Source organism: Equus przewalskii, chromosome 14, assembly GCF_037783145.1.
Source record: "Equus przewalskii isolate Varuska chromosome 14, EquPr2, whole genome shotgun sequence".
In the NCBI taxonomy this organism is placed as follows: domain Eukaryota; kingdom Metazoa; phylum Chordata; class Mammalia; order Perissodactyla; family Equidae; genus Equus; species Equus przewalskii.
The window spans coordinates 81,830,456-81,847,633 of record NC_091844.1 but is presented as its reverse complement, the minus strand read 5'-3'; the positions used below and the strand labels follow the sequence as shown (position 1 = coordinate 81,847,633).

Here is a 17,178-nt window from a genome sequence, read left to right as displayed (position 1 = left end):
AATGAACCTGGACCCCTAACTCACACCATACACTAAAAGTGGCTGAATACATACCCTAGACCTAAACATAAAAGTTGAACTAGAAACCTTATAGAAGAAAGCAAAGGAGAATATCTTTGCAACACGGTGGATAAGCAATGGTCTTAGGCAGAAAAAGCAGTAAACACAAAAAAATTTGATTATAAAAAATAGACATGCTAGCCAGAGCAATTAGACAAGAAAAAGAAATATAAAAGGAATCCAAATAGGCAATGAAGAAGCGAAACTCACTGTTCACAGATGACATGATTTTATGCATAGAAAATCCTAAAGAATCCATCAGAAAACTATTAGAAATAATGAACTACAGCAAAATTGCAGGGTACAAAATCAACTTACAAAAATCAATTGCATTTCTATACTCTAATAATGAACTAACAGAAAGAATTCAAGAACATAACCCCACTTACAATCGCAACAAAAAGAATAAACTATCTAGGAGTAAATTTAACCAAGTTGGTGGAAGACATATACAATGAAAACTACAAGACTTTCATGAAAGAAATCAATGATGACACAAAGAAATTAAAGATATTCCATGCACATGGATCAGAAGAATAAACACAATTAAAATGTCCATACTACCCAAAGCAATCTACGGAGTCAATGCAATCCCAATCAGAATCCCAATGACATCCTTCACGGAAATAGAACAAAGAATCCTAAAATTCATATGGGGCAACAAAACATCCCAAATAGCTAAAGCAATCCTGAGAAAAAAGAAAAAAGCTTGAGGTATCACAATCCCTGACTTCAAAATGTACAACAAAGCTATACTAATCAAAACAGCATGGTACTGATACAAAAACAAGCCTAGAGATCAATGGAACAGAAGTGAAAGCCCAGAAACAAAACAACACATCTATGGACAGCTAATCTCCAACAAAGGAGCTAAGAACATACAATGGAGAAATGATAGTCTCTTCAACAAATGGTGTCGGGAAAATGAGACAGCCAAATGCAAAAGAATGAAAGTAGACCACTATCTTAAGCCACACACAAAAATAAACTCAAAATGGATCAAAGACTTGAAGGTAAGACCTGAAACTATAAAACTTCTGGAAGAAAAGATAGGTAGTATACTCCTTGACATCAATCTTAAAAGGATCTTTCGAATACCATGTCTTCCCAGACAAGGGAAAGAAAAGAAAAAACAAACAAGTGGGACTTCATCAGATTAAAGAGCTTCTGCAATGCAAAGGAAACCAGGAACAGAATGAAAAGGCAACCCACTAAGTGGGAGAAAATATGTGCAAATCATATATCCAACAAGGGGTTAATCTCCAAAATACATAAAAGAACTCACACAACTCAACACCAAAAAGCAAACCTGATCAAAAAATGGGCAGAGGATATGAAGAGACATTTTTCCAAAGACGATATACAGATGGCCAATAGGCACATGAAAAAATGTTCAACATCACTAATCATCAGGGAAATGCAAATCAAAACTATACTGAGATATCACTTCACACCCGTTAGAAGGGCTATAACTACCTAGACAAAAAATAACAAATGTTGGAGAGGATGTGGAAAAACGGGAACTCTCATACACTGCTGGTGAGAATGCAAACTGGTACAGCCACTATGGAAAACAGAATGGAGATTTCTCAAAAAATTAAAAATAGAAATACCACACAACCCAGCTATCCCACTACTGGGTATTTACCCAAAGACCTTGAAATCAACAATTCAAAGAGACATACACCCCTATGTTCACTGCAGCATTATTCACAACAGCCAAGACATGGAAGCAACCCAAGTGCCCATCCACTGATGAATGAATAAAGATGATGTGGTATATACATACAACGGAATACAACTCAGCCATAAAAAAGACAAAATCATCCCATTTGCAACAACATGGATGAATCTTGAGGCTATTATGTTAATCAAAATAAGCCAGACAGAGAAAGACAAACTCCTTGTGATTTCACTCACATGTGCAAGATTATTAACATAGGGACAAAGAGAACAGTTTAGTGGTTACCAGAGAGGAAGGGGGCTGGGGGTGGGCACAAGGGGTGAAGCAGTACATTTATATGGTGACTGACACATAACAATGTACAAGTGAAATTTCACAATGTTATAAACTATTACAACCTCAATAAAATTTTTAAAAAAAGAAAAGAAAATAGACATGCCACAGACCGGGAGAAAACTTTGCAAAACATGTATCTGACAAAGAACTGGTATCTAGGATAGATAAAGAACTTGTACAAACCAATAATAAAGACATAGTCCAATTTTTTTAAATGGGCAAAAAATGTGAACAGATGCTTCACAAAGGAAGATACACAAATGGCCTGTAAGTGCATGAAAAGTACATCATTAGTCATCAGGGAAATGCAGATTAAAATCACAATGAGATACCACTACCCACCCACAAAATGGCAAAAATGTAAGACTCAATGTTGAGGAGGAACTGGAACCTCACACGTTGCTGTGGGAGTGTGAAATGAAATGACCACTTCGGGAAAAGATCTGGCAGTTTCTTAAAAACTTAACACACATCTACCCTGTAACCTAGCAATTTCAGTACTAGGTCCTTAGCCAAGAGAAATGAAAACATATCCTCACAAAGACTTAATACAAGATTGTTCATAGCAAGCTTTATTAAGAGCCAAAGTAAATAATATATAATAGCCAAAATCTGAAAACAGCCCACATAGCCATCAACAGGACATGGCTAACGGACTGTGGTTTATACACATAATGAAATACTACTCAGCAATAAAAAGGGAACAAACTGCTGATACACACAATAATATGGATGAATCTCAAAAACTACGCTGAGCTAAAGAAGCCAGATACAAAACAGTACATAATATATAGAATTCTATTTATATGAAGTTCTGGAAGAGGCAAAAGTAATCTTCAATGCCAAAAACAAACAAAACAAAAAACTCAAGAAGCGTGATTGACTCTAAAGGAATGGGGTGTGGAATTAGTTGAAAAGGCATGCAAGGGAGACTTCTGGGTTGGTAATATGTTCTATATCTTGCTAAGGACTTGCATTACACAGGTGTGTGCATTTGTCAAAACTCATCAATGGTTTACTTAAGATTTATACATTGCACTGTATGTAAATTTAATCTTTAAAAAAATAGGGGCTGGCCCCGTGGCCGAGTGGTTAAGTTCGCGTGCTCCGCTGCAGGCGGCCCAGTGTTTGGTTGGTTCGAATCCTGGGCGTGGACATGGCACTGCTCATCAGACCACGCTGAGGCAGCGTCCCACATGCCACAACTAGAAGAACCCACAACGAAGAATACACAACTATGTACCGGGGGGGGGGGCTTTGGGGAGAAAAAGGAAAAAATAAAATCTTAAAAAATAAAAAAAAATTAAAAAAATCAATAAAAAAAATAAACAAATATTGAACTCTACTTAAAATGAAACGCATGCTGAAGAGTTTAAAGAAGTGTACCAATATCTGAACTTACTTTAAATGAATCAAAAACAAAAAAATGTATTGATAGATGGATAAAGGGATGGATAGATGTAATAAAGCAAATATAGCAGTTATTAATTAGACGGTGAGTATAGGGATGTTGTCAATTCTTTCAACTTTGTTTTACTTTGAAATTTTCCATAACAAAATGTTGGGGGAAATTTTAAACTCTAACCGTTACCTTATTAAGTTGCACATAGTATTTCTTAAAAATTAACAATTGGTTTTTAGATATATACCACTCCTAGATATATACTTAAACCTACAGAAACTTCACCCGGGCTCCAGGAATGTTCACAGCAATACTTGCCATAATAGCAAAAAATGAAAAACAACCTAAACATCCATCAAGATATCCATCAAATAGATTGGAACAATATATTGTGGTTTATGGTAACAGTGAAAATGAATAAACCACAATGTGGGTGAATCAGAAATATAATTTTGAGTGAAAAAAGCAAGTCACTAAAGAATATATACAAATGTCAACCTCTTATAAAGTTTAAAAAAAACAAGTAAAACTAAACAATACTGTTTAGGGATACAGATAAATGTGATAATCTATAAAACAAAGCAAGGGAATAATAAAAAATATTTCAGGGCAGCAGACGGGAGAGGATGCAGGAAGACTGAGGGAGCGGCAGCAGCAGCACACAGGTAACTTGAACAGGCTAGCGTTCTGTTCATGAACTCGTGTGGTGATTACATGAAAATTTGTTTTTATGCTTCATAATTCCTATTTACATGCTATATTCTCTTAATGTTTAGAATACTTCAGAATTCAAAATGGGAAAAGAGAGCTATATGATCAGGAGTCAATCAAAACAACAACTTAGGCCTCAAGATAATTATCCACTATTTCTTTACAACTGTCTAAGCTGTATATGTATAAGTCTACATTTCCTTACTTAGTCTACACTGGCCTTACCTTGGGGCAAGATGCTTCCAAATTCAGAATTTGGGGGATTTTGAATGGTACAATAAGTACATAAATCTTTACAGTATGTTCCCAAAAACCCTCATGGTAGTCTGGGGTAGCAGTCTGAAATCAAACACATTAATATTTCTCATATTACTATTTACACCAAGAGAGATGAACTGACTATAAATATTCTAACACCAGATCAGGTCAGATGTTACCATCAAATAAGTTTTACCAAAAGCTTGGTTTTCAGAGCTCTTTATACATCAGAATTGTGGGTGATGGACTATGGACCTGTACTTTCAAAGAGATTCAATTTCACCTAAATAGTAAGTTTCATACAATATTTTTTTTGAAACCTCTCTAGCTAATTCATTTTCTTTAAAGATTTTCTGACCAAGAAAACATAAGTTTTAAAGTAATCCCATTTGTGCTATAAATGTCCAACTTTTATTTCACGAAAGAAAAACAGACATAAAACAATTTTTCACTTTTTAATTCTATTTTACTTTTACATCTTTACAATATTCGTACTTATTACATAGGAGAAAAATACACATATAATTTTATTTTAATTAGGCAAATAACCAAACCAACCTGAAAGTCCAAGCACTGTGATAAGAAATATCTTCATATAGTTTACACATATAATGAAATCCATCAAATAAAGCATTTTGTATTCTAAGTCACTGAAAATTGTAAATAAATTTTTAATCACCTTTCCCCATCAAAACCACTCTTAAGTAACAGTTTACTCAAGCCTGAATCCATAGGTTATTATAACCTTTTACTCTTTTAGAAAGTAAAACAAATTAAAACCCAAAAGCATAGACCTTTAGAAAGACTTCTCTCCAGCACACTAAAGCACAATTCTTTTACCATAATATTTGGGTAAGCAGTATAAGAAGCTGAGTCTTGACAACAAAACATTATTTACCCCAAAGTTTCAAACACTGCAAAAGCATACCATTGAAGACATGCCCCTCCAAAAAAAAGTGTTACAGAAGCAAACCTCTCTCAAAACTCTATTTCTAAATAATACCAAGCAAGCAGCTCACACTCTGCAACCACAAATCTGATATATTCTCTTCAGATTAATTTAAGGACCCACAATAAAGCAAGGAGTCTCTGCAGAGAAAAAAGACAATTTAGCCTCTACAACAACATAGTCTTGGAATCCAGCTCTATCTATGCTTGATGATTGCTAAGCACTTCTCTGATGGCAAATTCAAATGATAATGCTACTCATTCAAAATTATATAGCAAGAAATAGTTGCCAATAAATTTCAAAGGAAATTTAAAGCAATTAACTAAAAATATGCTGAAGCACACAGAAGTGAGCTCAATTTAATGAACACTACTATGCACCAAGCAGTGAGCTAAGCACTTTACATCTTATCTCATATGACATTTTTTCCTACAGAGTTTACCTTCTAGCCCTAGCCTACTGAAGAATAATTATACAGTAACTTCTGGTATACTTCATCTTCTTATTTCTGTCAGGCGGTATACAATGTTAAATGGTATTTTCTGGGCTCCTGAATGAACTAAGATTCATGGCTATGCTTTTATTGGACTATATTACTTTAAGATTTTCTGTTAAAGACAAAACATTTCTTTCCCCTAGTAAAACCAAAAGAAACATCATATGCAGTAAAACAGTGATCGACTGTGACATGCAGGTTAAATGGTAAGGTTTCAAATCTTTAAAGTGATCCCAGACATTATTTCATCAGTATTTCGGGAAATCCACTTTTATAACATTCTTTTAAAGATCAGTTCATTGGAGTTCCCATTTGGAAACATGAAGAAGTTCTGAAGATGGATAGTGGTGATGGTTGCACAACAATGTGAATTGTAATTAATGCCACTGAACCATACACCAAAAATGGTTAAAATGGTAAATTTTATGTTATGTATATGTTACCACAATAAAAAATTAATTTGTTCTACTATTTCATACAAAATATACATAATTTACAACTAACTTACTATAACATGGTTTAAGAAAAAATTTCAGCTCATCAATTTGCAATAGAAGCACCAGCAACCTTGCTCCAAAGAAAAGAGTAAGGGACAATTTTGGGCCTGGTAAGATTTACTGCAACTCAGAACCATAATTTAATCAACTAAAAAACAGTGATAACAAAGTCTGTCCAGACAGCAGCATCTGATGTCAAGTCTCACACCAGTAATATGTCACCTTAATAAAAGTGTAAAGTGGGCACTCAATAAATGAATGGACCAAATTGTTTCCTGAGCATGTGTAATTTCATTTGTAAAAACAGCCTTCATTTTAATAATTTAGAAAATACTTTAATAAAACAATGTATGATCATATTACATATATAAATAGCTTAGGTTCAAGCTCAGAATAACCCCAATAATTATGATTAACATCACTAAAGACCCAGAGAGGAAAATGAAGTGTAAAAATTTTCTATCTGGGATTGAATACGAACCTGATGAATACTTGAGATTTGCTGTACTATTTTTAACTGAACTTTCTGGCCTTAGGTCAAAGTTTTGCTAGCAAAATACCAAAATGAAAATGCTGGGAGTGAAGCCAGAGCCTCCACTTTGGCGGAGGAAAAGCTATGCCCTCCATGCAAGCCCTCCTACCACCGACCGAAGACTTCTAAAGACCGCCCCGGGCGACACGCTCCCCAGAAAACACAAACCACCACACCAATGTGGAATCAGCAAAGGAAAACGTCAAACGCGTCTGACAGAATACAGTACACCACCACGTTCTGTCTGCGCACTGCACGGAAAGACACACTTCTCAGTCAGTTCCTGCACTTTGGCCAAACAGCACTGAGTCACCCTGCAAATGATTCCAGAAACCTCAAAGGATAACCAACTGAAGAAAAGTCAGTCCCTGGAAAGGGAGGAGGCGGTTTTTCTCATCATCTAGTCACTAGGTTGCTCCCAGCAGGGAGCAGAACTGAACACGCGTCCAAACAGAGGAGATCTGAAGGATCCAAAGCTCACGCACCCCAACTCCAGTCCTCCAGAGTTAATTTAACACCCAGAGCATCTTGCTCGCCTTCTCCTCCGCCCCAGGGCAAAAATCCACACCCCCTTTCCCATAACTGCATCTCTACCGCACGGCGATCAAACTGCGCGACATAGTCGTCCATCCTAACAGAAGTAAGAAATCAGCACGCCTTACGGGTTCCTTTCTTAATCAAGAGCCAACTAGCAGGCTACGTGGCTATTAATTCGGATTTCAAAGGCCGCCTTAGGAAAGACACGCCACGAAAAGGAGAGACTGATTCCACTCTACAATTCAGACTGACTCTGGCTCTGGCGCAATAATCTCGGGAAATTGAATTTACATAAAATGCACGAAATTGCAACTGTGAACGTTCAGACAACTGAAAACGTGACAACTTCAGCCTTGTGTTTCAAGATTTCAGACTGAAAGGAGAGACCGAGGGCAGCTCTTCGTCAGGTACCCAGGTGGGGACTCCCACTAGGGACGGCATAGGTCGCCCCCGCGCTCGGACCCCCGTCCCCACGCAGCGTGACACTCTCCCCAGTCGGCGAGTCCTGTGCACGAGGGGCAGCAAACCCTCCCCCTACTCCGCAAACCCAGAGGCTAGGCGGGAAGGGCAAGAGGGCTGTCCACGAAGGGGCGGCCGGGGATGACACCCGCCCGGGAGGAGTAAGGGAAGCATCCAAGGTGGGTCTCCACCCCTGGAACCCGCTCGCAGAAGCGTCCGGCCTCCCACCCGCGCCCCGGCCGCCGGCCGGCGGGGGGCGAGACCTCCCCCACGAACGGGTGGGCAGCGACGGGTGGGCTCCCGGGCCGCGGCCACCTACCAGCAGGCTCTCCACGTTGATGGGCGAGCGCGGGTCTCGGATGAGCGCCTCCAGCTTCCTCTGGCGGCTCGCGCCCGCCCCGTCCCCGGGCACGGCCTCGGGGGCGCCGGGCATTTTCCCCGTCGGCGCGGGCCGGCTCATGCCGCCGCCGCCGGGCCGCACTCCCGCTCCCCGGGCTCCGGCCCGGCCGCCTCGGGGCCTAGCGCCGCTCCCGAACCGATGGCTCCGGGCGGGGCTCCGCCCGGGCCCACCGCCCGCTTCGAGCTGTGGCTTCGAGTCTCGGCGCGAGGCCGGGGCCTGGGGCTGTCCGAGGGGCCGGCCCGGCGCGGCCGGGAGCGGCGAGGAGCAGGCGGCGTCCCCGCCCCTCAGTCAGATTCGCGCCGCCGGGTCCGCTCGTCCGCCGGGAGCTCCCTCAGGACTCTGAGGGCGGGAGCGGGGAAGCGCCGCCACCACCGCCCGGCCCGGCCCGCCCCGCCCTGTGGGCTTCGAGAGGCTGAAGTCCAGGATCGGACACCTACGGCCGCCGGCAGCCCGCTCCCATGACCGCCGCCGGCCGCCGCAGCCCCACCAGCCCGCTCCCCTCACGCACTCCCTCGCGGCGCCCGTCTCCGGCCGCGCGCCGCCGCTACCCACAAGCCCCTCGGCCCGCGGCCGCCGGCGCGCGCCCCCGCTCGCCCCGCCCCGCCGCGCCCCGCCCCGCGCGCGCCGCCGTCCTCCGCCCCCTCTCGCCCCTTTTCCTCCTTTTTTTTCGCTTCCTTCTGTCTGCTCTGCTTCGCATTTCTCCTTTTTGAGCCTCCTTCCTAGCCAGCTTCCTCCTCCCCCTTTGTGAGTTCTCAGAGGGTAAATGGCCGGGCGCGCGGTCACCGCCTCGCTTGACCCGCTGAGCTCCTGCAGGGGGCGGGAGCGCGCGCTGGGGTGTCGGGGCGGCCCGCGGCCCGTAGCCGCCTGCCCTTGCCCCGGCGGACGACCCCGCGGACCCAGAGGCCGGCCCGCCCACCCCCACCGCCCTGTCCCGCGGCCGCCGCGCCCGGGGAGGGGAGGGGGGAGGGGCTGGGTCGGCCCGCGCCCCCCCGCCGGCCCCCGCTGACTCAGCGCGCAGCTATGCGGGCCTTGCATCACCCGCGCCAAAATAATAGCGACCGCCAGTCGCCCTCGCCTGCAGGGCCCTGAGCTTGCGAGGGGCCTGCCTGGGCCACGAAGATGTTAGTGGAAAGGCCTGGAGGGTGTGCAGTGGGAGTCGGAACCCTGGAAGAGGACGGGCGGTTGGAATCCTGGTCCTGGGGCAGCAGGGCCTGGAAGAGGTGCCTCCGCCCGCGGGGCAGAAGTCCTGGAGTCCCGGAAACCTGTCTGCGCCTCCCTAACACTCGTCTCCCTGCCGGGGCTTAAACGCTAGTCGTGAACAGAACAAGGCGGCGATAGAAAAAGGCTTTCCATCCCCAGGCCTTCGTGAGGTCCTTGCCCTTTGGGGGGCGGTTATGGGGGCCGCTCCTCCACATTCCTGCCCTCTCGCGGCCGGTGCCATTGGTCGGATCCACCCAGGGCACAATCTGAAAAATGTGTGCCAAGAGCTATAAAACTGTTCATTGAGCCCCCTTTGACCCGGTAAACCCATTTAAGGAAGTACATTTCTAAGGAAATGATCCAAAGGGGAAAGGGGGGAGAACTTGCATAAAGATGTTTATAGCAGGGCTATTCACCATGTTCATAATGACCGAAACCTGGGAATGGACCCAATTGTCCAACAATTGGGGAATAATCCAAACAAGTTCTGTCACATTACCAGAAAGAATCCTGGCAGGTATGCAGGATTCCTGTCAAGCACATGAAATTTTGGCAAGTACAGGAGAAGATGTATTGGAAATAAGGTTAAATGAACAACAAATACAAAATAGTTTGTGCGCACTGTTTAAAGCTATCTAAAAGGAACAGCTGTTAAGAACGGGAGGAGAATACAGTTGTTTTTAAGTCGGTTTGTTTTCTTTCTCTAAAGATGCTTAAGAGAATATTAAAATTTTTAAAAATTGAAAAACTGTCCTAAGATAGGTAGGCCACTCCAAGAAAGCTACAATCTAATATCCATTAAGTAGTGAGAATCTTAAGAACCTTTCTCACTGGCGTGTCAGAGATAAGCCCACATACAGGCAACTTAGTTCTAAAGCCCTAACCTTGTCGAAGTAGCATTTTACTCGGTAGGTGTTCCAAGAGCCTCATCTTTCCTTTTGTGTTAAAGCCACCCTCACTGGCGCTTAGACGGGAAGAGGCCCTGGATGACCTCATACAGGTTTTTTCTCTCCGATAATAACACTAACTTCTGGTCAAAAGCTAAGTCCTTTAAGTCTGTATGTGGAGTGACTCATTCATACCTCTACAGACCACACCAAGAAGACAGAGTGAGTTGGACTCACCTCCTGCTTATGCATTGGAGCAGTATAATGAGACAATCGATGAGGACGGATCCTTTTTCCTGATGACAATATAATATGCAAAGCAAAAGGAACACCATGTGATTCTCAGGTTCCAAATTGATTCTTCAGTGACTAGCTGTGTATTTTTATGGAGCTTGATGAGCTGACAGGAAGCCACGGTCCCAAAGACTAGACATGGAAACCTTATTTAAAAAGAAAATAGTGATCAACAAAATACAGATAATGTGCACATTTTGCATGTGGTCATTTACCTAGGCTAGAAAAAGCCTAGAGTGGAGGATTTCTGTCTACGCCCTACACCGTCGTCTATATAGAAGAAAAAACGACTAAGCTCTTGATGTGAGTTTTTTTGTTTTTTGGTCAGTAAAGCAATTCTTGTTTTACCAAAGTGAAAGTTCAAACAAATCAGAAATCTATAGAACATACCTTGAAAAATTGCTCCCCCAAATCTCCCCACACACACGTTCTCATATCTTTCAAGGCCTTTATCCATTCTCATACATACGTATTTGTATGTACACATATGTATCTTTTTCCCATGTGTATGGTATTATAACATATCATAGTGTCTTGCAATTTGGTTTTTTTCCTTGATTAGTAATATGTCTTAGAGATGTCTCCATGTCTGTACACAGAGATCTACTTCATTCTTTTTAACTACCATACTGTATTCCATAGTATGGATGTACCATAGTTTTATTTACTCTCTATTAGAGAGCGTAGTGGTTAAGAACATGCTCTGGAGATAAATTGCCTGGGCTGAAATCCTGCCACGACCACACAGTAGCTGCAGGTGTCTCAGTTTCCTTATAATATTTGTTGTAAAGTGTTTAGAAGAGTGCTGGCCCTCAAAAAATGTTCGATATTATTTGTATTTTCTTACTGTCACAAACATTGTTGCGGTTGACAGCCTTATATTTTTGCCTTCTTGGGAACATATTTAAATAGTATAGATTCGTAGAAGTGAAGTTTTGTATCAAAGAGTAGGCATACGTTAAAGTTACAGATACTGCCAAACTGTCCTTTAAAAAGATGACACCAGTTTATCTTCTCACCATCAGTAGAAGAAACTGCCAATCCCCCTTTACTTTGCCAATCTTAAATACTATGTCTTTTTAATTTTTGCCAATTCGATGGGCAAATAAAATACTATCTTGTTTTGATTTGTATTCGCTTAATTGCTACTGAAGATGAGTATTTCTTGTTTCTATTTCTTCTGAAATTACCTGTTTATGTCTTTTGTCCATTGGATTTGCCTTTTTCTTACCAACTTATAGGAGCTCTTTATGTGTTACGGATATTCCTCCTTGTTATGACATAACGTTATGATGTCTTATAGTTTACGATTATTTTCTTCCATCTGTAGCTTGTCGTTCAGTTTATTTTTGGTGTCTTTTGTCTCACAAAGTTTTTACCTTTTGTGAAGTCAGATCTACCAATGTTTTCCTTTACGGCTTCTGGATTTTGTGTATGGATTGAGAAAGATTTTAAACCCAGTTTTTAGGGCATACGGAGGACTGAAATTGCAATGTGCTATAAGGAAATGGCAGTTTCCTAAAAACGTCAAGCTCATCTCCTCCCAAATGAGCCGCAGGAAGAGACTCTCCCTGTGCTTGCTCTTCCCAGAGGCACTCCCGCTGCTCTGTGACTGTCCCAGGTTGTCTGCCTCCTTTTTAACAGTGAGCATGGTGGGGACGGGATGAAAACTTTGTTCACTACTAAGGAAGAGTAATGGACAGTAAACACAGAGAACACAGGACTTTGAAACAGGCTGGGCTATCACCGTGTAAGGCTTTGGTTCTGTAACTAGCTTGATCTGCGGGACTTAGGAGCTCCACCCCACTTCGTGTGAATTTTGTCCGTTTCTTTTCTCTGTCTCCTCATTCGCAGCCCATTTCTAAGTGGTTGGTATCAACTTAACATCCAGTACCCAGCACTACCTACCTAGCTGTCCTGACACTTCATAGTCCAAACTGAGGGAAGAGGGCTCCCTCTGTGGTCTACCTGAGACCTACCTGCTCTGTTCTTGTTTTTAACCTGAGGGATCTACCTCTTCCCCAGGAATTAATCCACCCATCAGATACAACCTTACCCTCTCCACCCACAATTAGGGCTGTAAAAGGACCATTTTTTGTCTTTCCATGTGGCACTTGCAATTACTTGTTTAATGATAATAATTACTATTATGTATAGGGCTCACTATGTGCTAGGCAATGTGCTTTTTAGAAATTATCTCACTTTTCAGAACAGCCTTTTACTAATGGTAATATTACTATGTCTATTTTCCAGATGATGTAATAGGTACTTAATAGGTACTCAGATATATGATAATGGAATGAATGAATGGATGGATGGATGAAAACGATGAACTCTGAATGGTCTGGGCTTCACCAAAACACATAACACCTTTTCCGATCTTGCTTCACATTGCAGAACAACTCAGGCTGGCATTGTAGCAAGATGCTTCTGCCCCACATAAGCCAAGATTTAATAACAGAATGAGAGAATAAACTCTCAATCCAAAGGTGTCATTATTTTTGTAAACTCCACTACTGTAAAGGATACCAGGTTTAATGGTTTATAAAATAGAGTTTCACCCTAAGTTTCATTCACGGTTTTGGTAATAACTCCCAGCGTGAATGAGAAAATTGCTGTACCCCTCTGTGAGTCAGTTTCCACATACACAAAACAGAAATAATGAAGCTTGGTTGTCATTAAGGCTCCTTAAGATCTCCAGATGAAAGATACCGGATGCGTCCAAGACAATTATTCACCAGTATACTATGAAAAATTCTCAGAGGAGAAGGAGTTGGTCACAGCTCAACAGTGTACTTGGAAGTAAGTGGTAAGTCACTCCAAAAATTTATACATTCGTGTTTAAGAAGAGTGGTTCCAAGAAATGTCTGAGATCCTGGAAAGCTCAGCTTTGATTCTGGTCCTGCCAGTTTAGCAGGAGACCTTGATGTCGTATCTGGCAATCTGGTTTTCCCCATTAGCGAGGTAGAACTGGCCCCGAATGCTTTATGTGATTTCCTTGCTCAAAAACCTTCATTGCATCCTCTCTGATTATGCATGAAATTCTCAGCCAGGAATCCAGGGCTTGCTGGTGTCACAGCCTCCCTTTGCATACTTTTCTTTCACGGCTCCTCTTTACTTTTTCTCAGACTGAACATATTCAACTCTTCTTTTTCACTCTTTGGTAAAGCCAGTTTCCACCCATAAGGAATGCCATCCTTCCTTCCCTTTTCCACCCACCACGCTTCTAACCATCCTCCACTAAGGCCTTCTGTTCCTTGAATGAAGGGCTTGACTCTTCCTGAGTTCTGGATCCCTTGTAGCTTTTAACAAAATATTTTGCAGAGTGCTTGCCTCACATACATGACAAGAGGAATATCTTTATTTTTCCTTTGGTGTTTTTTTTTTTAAGATTTTATTTTTCCTTTTTCTCTCCAAAGCCCCCCAGTACATAGTTGTGTGTGTATATATATATATATATATATATATATATTTTTTTTTTATTTGAGGGTCCTTCCAGTTGTGGCATGTGGGATGCTGCCTCAGCATGGCCTGATGAGCAGTGCCATGTCCACGCCCAGGATCCAAACCGGCAAAACCCTGGGCTGCCAAAGCGGAGCGCTTGAACTTCACCACTCGGCCATGGGACTGGCCCTCCTCCTTTGGTGCTTTTAACATCCAAAAAAATGGGTCTGTTATGTGTCCAGAGCACATTAGTGACTTACCATCATTTACCATTCACCACGTGAAGAGTAATTTCCTACTGTTCCACTTTCCAAACACTTTGGTCCAGCAAACTAGAAACTGTATGGGATGCATTGTTCACAGAGGAAAACATGCCATCCCCGCCTCTGAGCTCTGTTGGTACCATTCCACCTCCCCTCTCCTATCCCTCCCAGTCCTCCCCATCCCACCCATCCTGGAAGGTAGTCTCCTTCCAATCCAGTTTCCTATGTCCTGCTTTCTTTCCAAATTCAACTTGAACATTGTACTGGTTCTCTGGTAGATACGAAAAGGAACTGAGTTTGCGAAAGGATACGAAAGATACGAAAAGGAACTACACAGAGTTTGCAATCAAGAATTGATGATTGAATAAGTACTCAGTGTTAGTTTACTGATCAAATAATCGAATGAATATATACATGAAAAAACACAAAGAATTGTAATTCAAGAAAGGTAAGTACCCAAAGAAATTCACAGATAATATGCTAAGAGAACTCAAAGGATCCTGGAGCAAAAGATATCTTCTAGTCCAGCAAGGGGATCAGGAAAAGGAAGCGGCATGTGACCTGGGTCCTTAGAATTCAGTAGGGTTTGGAGACAGAAAGAGAGAACAGTCCTCCAAGCCAAACAAGGACAGATTGGGAAAGTATGAGATAAATAAAAGGGAAGTAGTAGCTAGAGAGCAGGTGCATGAGTGGTTAGGAAGAGAGTGGAGGAGGTACGCTGAAGCCAGATCAGGGAAGATCTAGAGTGGGTACTAACATGCTGTGTGATGCCACATAAGCCACTGCTGTCCGCCAGGACTCACTGGAATTGAAGATATAACAGAGGGCACCCTCTGATCCTGTCGCCCTGTGTGGTGAGCACTAGGGGACCTGTCAGCAATTACGGGCATGATGGGGATGGGACATGGGACTCAGCAGCAGTATGATGAAGCAGAGTAGAAGGAGGCCAGTTTGGGAGACGTTTTCATAATCCACAAGCCACCATTTGTAATTAAGTGGTTTATGATCATAAGTAATTAAAAACTTACAAAGCATACAAAGAAGAAAACTGCAGTTGGAGTGGTTGGTCATTAGAATAAAAGGATAACAGTTAGTTTCCATAAAAGCTTACCTTATTGTGAAATGAAGAACCACTTTAAACTTCCTGGCCTTTAGAGTGGCACTTTGATTGCTAAGGCTGCCCTTGTAATATTCCATTTGCTGCTTTGGCCTCTAAATAAAGTTGGGGCCTTCATGAAGTGAACACAGAGGGGGCGGGCCCAGGAAGTCAGAGCTGCGGCTCGGGCACACAGGCTGGTCAAGGCCCACATCTTTGGATGGTCAGTGAGCAGTGGGGATGAGGGCACTTGCAGTAGAGTCACGGAAACCTCATTCCAGGCCTTTCTCTGTCCCTCTTTCTAGCTGTGTGGCCTCAGGCAAATTAACTCGCCTCTCTGAGCTTTGGTTTCTCTCCTAGGGTTTTTGTGAGGAACGAGTAGAATGAGAACGTTCAGACAGCATTTGGTGTATTGAACAGGTGGTTCAAAAAGGCTGCTTCCTTCTCACCTGTCAGAAGCTGACAGGATTCCAGGCACTGTTTCTTTCATTTATTCATTTATTCATTCAACAAAGATATTTATGTGCTGGTAACATGGTAGTAAACAGCAGAGAAATAATCCCTGTGGGCCCTTGTTAGGCTTGTGGTCTAATGGTGGGGACAGATACGACACAAATAATCACACAAATAAATAAGTAATTACAAATGTGGTAAGTGCCACAAAGGAAAATTAATGCAGATGGGGATGAAGGAAAGTGATGAGAAAGTAATAATTCTGATGAAATCTAAAAGGACAAACAAGAGCTGGGAAAAACTGGGGGCTGAAGAGAAGAGGGGGGCCCAGGCCAAGGTCAAGGAGAAAAGCCTTCCCCCCCGCCCTCCACAAATAAGGGCATTTCATAACAGAAGGCTCATAGTTAAGCCACCTGCACTGTGCTTTGTTAAGAATGACACCAGCCCGGGAAAGTTAACAGGTCCACAATTGATGGAGAGGAAACACTTGTTTTTCCAGAGCACTGCAATTTAGCCTAATCAGGTTTCAAGAGTTATTCTCCCTGGCCACAACACTTCATATTTGCAGGGTTCTTTGTGGCCATTTTTGTAAGTATTTGTAAGTAGGAATTCTTGAAAGCAGGTGAATGTAAAAGCACCTGGTCAGACAGATCCTTATTCTGATCACCAGTGGAGAGAGGGCCCATTTTCTCCTTTACCCGAAGCAGCAGATCTCAATGGGGGAAACAGAAGTTGGACACACAGACCTGGGTTCAGGCTTCAGCACCACCATTTATGGGCTATGTGACCCTCGGCAAGTCACTTAACCCTGCTAACTCCACTTCCTCATCTGCAAAATCTACTCCACACAGGTGATTCCAGTGTTAAAACAAGAAAGACATGTGAGGGGGCTGTGTAAACATGACTCGTGGCACACATCTAGTCTTTTCTCTTATATCCTGCTGTGTCCCCAGCTTGCATTCGGGCATAGAAGAGGAGAGAAAGGGAGATGTCGAGGATGATCTCAAGGTTTCGCTAGGCTTCAATAATGAAGTAACAAAGATCGACTATTGCATCTAAATGCTGTAAATTTATTTTAAGGTAGATAAAAAAGGATGAGTCAAAAAAAAAAAAAAGCAAGTGGTAGGATGGTCCTTTGTGATTCTTTTTCACTTTTCCAGAAAAAAAGAGGAAGGAAATATATTGTGACAAACACCAGAAGCTGAATGCCAGTGACCAGT

At 42.5% G+C, this 17,178-nt stretch overlaps 1 protein-coding gene and 1 long non-coding RNA gene across 12 annotated transcripts in view; one reads left to right on the top strand and one right to left on the bottom strand.

Annotated features, from left to right (window-relative positions):
- The window catches only part of ROCK2 (Rho associated coiled-coil containing protein kinase 2), a 161,807-nt gene extending 152,960 nt beyond the window's left edge, over positions 1-8,847 (bottom strand). For 9 of the 11 annotated variants that reach the window (XR_011526737.1, XR_011526738.1, XM_070574458.1 and 6 more), the window contains exons 1-2: positions 8,241-8,713; positions 4,419-4,532 (exon numbers count right to left, since the gene is read on the bottom strand). Coding sequence is in view for 9 of the 11 variants with exons in the window: in XM_070574458.1 (XP_070430559.1) it covers positions 4,419-4,532; positions 8,241-8,381 (255 nt within the window). In the remaining 2 variants the exon portion in view is untranslated. Of the gene's footprint in view, positions 1-4,418; positions 4,533-8,240 lie in introns of all 11 variants that reach the window. The other 2 variants (XM_070574462.1, XM_070574464.1) reach the window with 1 other exon arrangement.
- On the top strand, positions 7,559-14,857 carry LOC139075840 (uncharacterized). The gene is made up of 2 exons (XR_011526741.1): positions 7,559-7,877; positions 13,386-14,857. It is a non-coding gene; the product is annotated as an uncharacterized lncRNA (long non-coding RNA).
- Positions 14,858-17,178: the final 2,321 nt, after the last annotated feature.